Raw genomic sequence first — 6909 nt, forward strand, 5'->3', positions numbered from 1 at the left:
ATCACCATCACGGGCAGAACAGACTCTGTGCTGGGAGAATAATATGAATTATTGCTTATTGTAACTAGAGCAGTGTGAGTTAAAAGCAAACTTAAACCGCTTTCCCCTGTGGCTCTGCTTGCAGAGGGCACCCTGCAGCCCCACCCGCTACCAAAACCTTGACACTTGAACCCAACCCAAATGGCAAATGGTGGCAAAGTGCATCCCAGAAGAATCCGGTATATCATTTTAGTGGGGGAACATGCTGGTTGAAGTGCTCGTTTTATCACATCGGATTAGGTGTTTAGTGCTCATACAGTTTAAACTTTAATATTGCACTATTTAAGTGACATGCTCCACAGTAGCCTGGCCACAGAGGTAGTCACCATGGTCGAGTTTGGGGATTTCATAAGAGCTGTGGGGGAGTTTGGCCTCTATCAGAAACTGGTGGTGCTGTGGATCTCCCTCCCACTGCTTCTTAACATTTTGCAAATTGTTAGCCAAGAGTTCATGGCTGTGGACGTGCCTCATTACTGCAACACGGACTGGATCCGTGCTGTTGGCCCCAACCTGACTGAGGAAGAGCAGCTGAACCTCACCCTGCCCCGGGATGCGAATGGGGACTACGAGCAGTGCATCATGTACTCGCCGGTGGACTGGGACCTCGATTCCATCGTGGCATACGGCCTGAATGACACAGAGAAGTGCAGCAATGGCTGGGTGTACCCCACAGCAGAGCAGCCATCCCTGCTCACCGAGGTCTGTATGTCCTTGTGATGCTTTGGGGACGTGGGATGGGAAGGGATGGGATGGGATGGGATGGGATGGGATGGGATGGGATGGGATGGGATGGGATGGGATGGGATGGGATGGGAGAATCCTGAGGTGTAAGTTGGTTCAAGGAAAAGTCACGGTGCTCACCACACATCTTCTTTTCAGCACCCTGGTATCTTGCCATATATGTTGCATGGAGGGACATTTTCAATCTCCCTGCCAGTTTTTGCTGTCCTTCTGCCTGATTCTCCTTACATTTCCAACCCCATGAAAAATATTTCCCTTCCCAGAGCTTTACTTGTAGTTGAGTTTTTTGGGGCCTCCAGAGACTTCAGGGCTTGGGCAAGATGTCCTATGGGCCATGAAGATGACAATGGGCTCTGCCTACTGATATCCCCAACTTCTCCCACTCTGAACCTCTGTTCACTCTTCCTCATTTCTCTCTTCCTTCTTCCTCACTCCCAGCTCCAGCGTTTTCTCACAAGTACCTTCCACTGAGCTCTCTGCTGCTCTCCTGTCTTCCTCCCCTCCTCCTGCCCCAACCTGTCCCGCCCTTGCAGCCAGGGAAGCAAGGTGCTGAGACTCCTGTCCCAAGGTCCTACTTCAAGCATAACATCCCAGCTGGGAGGTTCCTTTGGAATGTCTATGCTGGAGGGAGTCCTGCATGTCCCAAAGCTGTGGGCATCGTTGAGTTCCCAATGGATCTGCTCCATATTCAACCTGTGCAGTTCACGTAGACATTCATACCTTTACGAGTGGGATCTCTGCTCCCATGGGCTACAGCCAGATCGTGTGTGCACAGTTCCCGTGTCTGCCTGGAACCAGAAGCACTGCCCAGCCGTAGAAACTTGGACTGCTCAAAAGCAAAAGCCTCTCTTTCCTTCCTCCAGTTTGACCTTGTGTGTGACAGGAAGGACCTGAGTGACATCTCCCAGTCTATCTACATGGTGGGGCTTCTCATAGGAGCTATCATCTTTGGACCACTCAGTGACAGGTGAGGAGACACAAATACCTACCTAGAGTAATTGCCTGGCACCCAAAAACATGCCTCATTGAAATTCATGATGCCCATGCACTCACTAATGAATGATGAATGAAGAAATACCCCCTCCACAGAGCTCAGTCCCTTGCCTGAGCTAGAGCATCTCAGTGGTCCATAGATACCTGAGAGGTAATGGAAGATACAGCCTGATGGAGGTGGGAGGGTCAATCGGCAATCATGATTCCAGTCCCAGTTGACATCTCAGCTACACAGGGATTCCACAGACCTACATTTGGGCACCTGCAGCTGCTAACCAGAGCATGTGTGCTTCCTTCTCGTGGCTCTGCTCTGCTTAGGGTGACCCTGGCCAAAGTCCTAAGGCTGTGGGAGCCCAGACCCATACAGAGATCGTGGAAGGGAGAAAGGTACCGTATGTGTACAGAGTATTCAGAGTTGAACCAGTAGTACAACCTGTTTCAGCTTCAGTCTGTTCCTCTTTGCACTCAGCAGAGGTGGTGTGGAGGCCTTCCAAGGGCTTGGTGCTTTGGAAGTGACTTTAACCTTTGCTGGCACCACATCTGGTCAGAAGTGGCAAGGCTCCTTTTCCTGTCTGCCCCTTCCTGGGTCGAGGAGCTTTGTTCACATGGATCCCAAATCAGTGTGTATCCCTCTGGGCTCTTCCCCATACCCATGGAGTCTCTTCAGATGCCAACTATGCCTTCCTCCTTCTTCCACAGGATCGGCCGCCGGCCAGTCCTTCTGATCTCCATTTATGGCCAGAGTTTATTCAGTTTAGCAATTGCCTTTTTGCCCAATTTCACTTTATACATCATCTTCAGATGTATCATGGCAACTGCAGCGTCAGGAATTCTGATTACTACCGTGCCCTTAGGTGAGTAGGCTGCCCTGGATGTGAGGAAAATTGATGAGGGCCCTCAAAGACGCAATGCAAAAAGGGACATAAATGATAGTCCTGGACATTTTAAAGGCAACCCTCTTAAACAAAAGCTCTGTGACAGACCTGGTCCTCCTCCAGCAGGAACAAGACCTGTATGAGCCAATCCCCAGGACAGAGTATAGAGAAAGAGGCGTGGGGGGGTTCATTACAAGGACTGTGCTGACAGCCCAGAAGATGCTGTGAGCCCTTGACAGGGACGTGCAGTGTCTTCATTGCGTGAGGCCATTTCTAACATGTCACTGACAATGTCCCGGAGGTCTGACTGCCAGCCTCCAGACTCCCGTAGAGCTCATCCCTGGGAGAGACACACTGCTTGAATGAGGAGAAATCATTCACAACGATGACACTGAATCTTCATTATTCTTTCCAGGTACAGAATGGGTTGGTGTCTCCTATCGACCAATAGCAGTGGTTGTTTCTCAATGCTGTTTTGCTGTTGCACTAATGATTTTGGCTGGCCTGAGTTATGGTATTCGTAACTGGAGGTTGCTGCAAATAGCAGGGTCTGCTCCTATGTTTGCCCTTTTCTTCTACTACTGGTAAGTGGCAGGTGGGCAGTGAGTTCCCTGCAAACATGACAGGTGCTGACATCATGCCTGCTGCTGATGGTAAGGGGACAGGCTATGAGGAAGCTGAGCAGGTCACAGTGCTGTTTTCTGCTCTCACCTCCTTGGCAGGGTGCTACCAGAGTCAGCTCGCTGGCTGGTGACAAAAGGCAAAATAGAAGAAGCTAAGAAGTACCTTAAGAAGGCAGCATCCATCAACAAACGCACCATTCCTCCAGAAATGCTGGACCAGGTACAGCAGTGGCATGCCTTGCACACCCCACAGACCTGCCTCTGTGCTTGCAGCCCTGGGGCAGCAGGATTAAGCCAGTAAATAAAGACCTGGCAAGATGCTGGTGTTTCCAGTTCAGAAAAGAGCTGTAGAAGATATGGGGTCATCGGGCAAAGAGCTTTCCATGCATTGAGAGACCGTTTAATGATGGGTGATGCATAACTCTAGCTTAAATTGACATGAGACGTGGTCAGGGAGGAGGGGCATCTTCTGCTGAGGCTCAGCCTGCAGTGTTGCCAGAGTTCACCATGGGAAGAAGAAAGGAGGAACCCAAATGCTCCCCTTACTTTTCTGCAGTAAAAACTTCACCAGTGTTGAGGGTGAGCATGAATCCTTGCTCTGTGGTTTTCCATGCCTAAATATCCTAAGAGGGGGTTACCCACCTTTCCGATCCGCGCACTGGCAAAATGTTCGTCCCAAGGAACCCCTCTGATTCCAAACTCTGGCTCAGGACACCCAGTCCCCAGGCACAAGAGCCCAGCCCCACTGGGCTGCCGTCCTTCCCAATACAGCTGTGGTCTCCTCCATGTCCTGCTGGGGTTGTCTTTTGTCTTCTGCTGGAGAAAGAGCTAGCCATGGGTTTCCTCTGTCTGCTCTGACTCTGGCTTTCTGATTGTTGAAGCTGAAGTGTGAGACCCAGACCAAGTCTGGAAGTATTCTGGATCTCCTTCGGAAGAAGCACCTCCTGAGGATGACTTTAATCATGATGTGTGCCTGGTAAGTCACCACCTGGTTCTTTCTCTCCTAACTTCCATGTGAAGAGAAGAATGCACCGAGGGTTTTTCATAAATGTAAATTCACTTCACAATTTTGGGGGACATGGGATCATAGAATCAGTAAGTGTATGGGAACTGCTGAGTCACGGCCTGAACCTCTGATTGATCACCTGAGGCAAGCCATGAGTCAGCCAGAGGAGCACAGGTGAAGGCAATTCACCTGTGCTGCCGGAAGCGGTGGAGCTCGGTTGCACCTCTCCTAGACCTATTTAAGAGCTGGCTACAAGTAAGGAAGGGTCTCACCTGGAGATCCCTCCTTCTGGTGTTTTGTGGTGAGCCCCGCATAAGGGTAAGTCTTCCATTTATTCTCTCTTGTTATTATTGTCCATTTTGCTTAACTCTCTTGTTTGTTTTGTGATTGTAACATCTTCATATCCACTGATTATAAAGTAAGGTAGGAAAGTTCATCAAGTCCAACCATCAACCCATGCCTCTGTGTCCTACAGAACTGTCACAGGTGTTGACCAGAATTAAAATAGAGATTCCTGGAAATTTAAACAAATAACTGCATGTCTTCTAACTAGCCTACATTTTTAAAGAAAAAAAATCCATGGAAACTCAGCTGATTACCTACTCTGTTCCATTGAATTTCAGGTTTATGGATAGTCTAGTCTACTATGGACTGAGCCTTAATGTGACAGGCTTTGGTCTCGACATTTATCTGACGCAACTTGCTTTTGGAGCAGTGGAATTGCCCGGTCGTATTAGCTGCATTTACCTGCTACAGTGGTTTGGGAGGAAAAAAGTCCAAGCTGTTCTCCTGCTGTTGGCTGGCTTGATGTGTCTCATCACTGTCGGCATCCCTGAAGGTGAACAACCTCTTCCCAACTCAAGGGAGAGTTCCAACTCTTCTTAATTTCTTTCAGAACATGCCTCCCCCCATGTGTTGCTAACTATAGGTTAGCAACCGATAGTTAGGACCACAGTCCCCCACACTGTGTACCTTTGCCCCTGCCCCTGTTGTTATTCGGGTGATGCCAGTAAGGCAGGTTTGTGGCATGCTTTCAAGCTATTGAATCATAGATTCATAGAATCATACAGGTTGGAAAGACCAGTGAGACCATCTGAACCCAAAGTCCTGCTTGAACCTTCTCTGTGGGCATCCCAGCAGCCATCACTTCTCTTTCCCACAGACCAGGCCGTGGCAATCACCGTCCTGGCAGTCATTGGCAAGTTTGCTGCGTGTGCCTCCTTCTCCACCTCCTATATCTACTCTGCAGAGCTCTTCCCCACCGTCATCAGGTGAGATTCCCCCATACCTTATGGTTTCCCATGACGGTGGGAGCACACAGGGATGCACACTGCAACCCGGGTGCTGGTGGTGAAGGGGCAGGAAGGTGGCACCACGACGTAGCCACCACGATGTCTAGCACCTCCTAATGGTGTAGTGCTGGTCTTCTGTAGGCCTGAGACCAGCCTACAGCTTTCACTTTGCCCTTCATCCCACAGGCAGAGCGGCATGGGGCTGTGCTCAATGGCAGCACGCGTGGCAGGGATCATCGCCCCACTGATACTCATCCTGCAGGAGATCCACAGTGCCATCCCCATGGCTGTCTTTGGAGGCGCCAGCGTGCTGGGGGGGCTGCTCTGCTTCCTGCTGCCCGAGACCCGCGGGGTTGAACTGCCAGATGACACGGGGACAGATAAGGAACAAAAGATGTGAGTGCTTGGAGCTCTAGATTTAAAGCAAAAAAAAAAAAAAAAAAAAAAAAAAAAAAAAAAAAAAAGCAAACGTGAAAATCTTAGGACAAACGGTTGGAAGCTGCAATGCTTATGGTGTGATTTCTCTCTCTCTTCATGTCTCCAGAAGCAAACTGTAGACCCTGTCAAGACAAACAGTGAAGCGAGTCCTCCCTGACGTGTTTCCAGTCCCTTGCAAACTGGTACCCGTGGAACCATCCCTGTCGTGACTTACAGCAATCAAGAACTGCCAGCAGAGCAGCATTACTGGGCAAGCGAGCGCCGGGCTGCGTCCCTCCTGCACTGAGTGCTGGGGCCGTCAGCCTTGGCGGCAGTTCGAGCCTCCGTGTCTGATCAGGATGTCACCACAACCCTGTCTCACGTACTTAGGCCTTCTTTCTATGTGGAGTTGAATTGGAATTTCTACAGAAATAACATAAATTATACTGGGAGTTTGATAAGAGGCGCTTGTAATGCAATATGTGAAGAATAAATGGTGTTGATTTCTTCTTTTCCTTCCTACAGTTTCACAGTTGGCCTTTGTAACTGCTGTTGGCTCTGGAGAGTTTTCTACACAGCAATTGTAAGCCTGTAATGTAACACACAGACGGAAACGTGTTTGGTTTCCCTCAGCCAGCAACAATGCAGAAACAGAGTGTTCAAGCAGAACGAGTGGGTTCAATTAGGACATTTTTTATTTCTGAGTCTTCTGATGAACAATCTATATTTATATATTTTTCTTGATGAGCAGCTGCGGAAGCTTCCTGAGCTGTGCGTGTACACTGTGATTGAATGTGAGTTAAGCTGAGTGGACAGATGGATGCTTTATCCCCGTCATGGTCAGCTGCTATTGAAGAAGTAGCCTATTTGGCTACTGCCAGGTCAACCAGAACCTTTAGTGGCATCTGATGTCCCACAAAGGA

General features: G+C 49.4%; 1 protein-coding gene across 1 annotated transcript; it reads left to right on the forward strand.

Annotated features, from left to right (window-relative positions):
* Window positions 1-330: 330 nt before the first annotated feature.
* Window positions 331-6126, forward strand: LOC306948511 (solute carrier family 22 member 13-like; the record flags this gene model as incomplete). Its single annotated transcript, XM_079538150.1, has 10 exons — window positions 331-738; window positions 1644-1747; window positions 2473-2627; window positions 3064-3232; window positions 3371-3491; window positions 4153-4247; window positions 4901-5115; window positions 5440-5548; window positions 5756-5965; window positions 6114-6126. 10 exons carry the CDS (start codon window positions 331-333, stop codon window positions 6124-6126), a joined length of 1599 nt encoding a protein of 532 aa, XP_079394276.1.
* Window positions 6127-6909: the final 783 nt, after the last annotated feature.

Source organism: Tetrao urogallus, assembly GCF_951394365.1.
Source record: "Tetrao urogallus genome assembly, chromosome: 7".
Lineage (NCBI taxonomy): Eukaryota > Metazoa > Chordata > Aves > Galliformes > Phasianidae > Tetrao > Tetrao urogallus.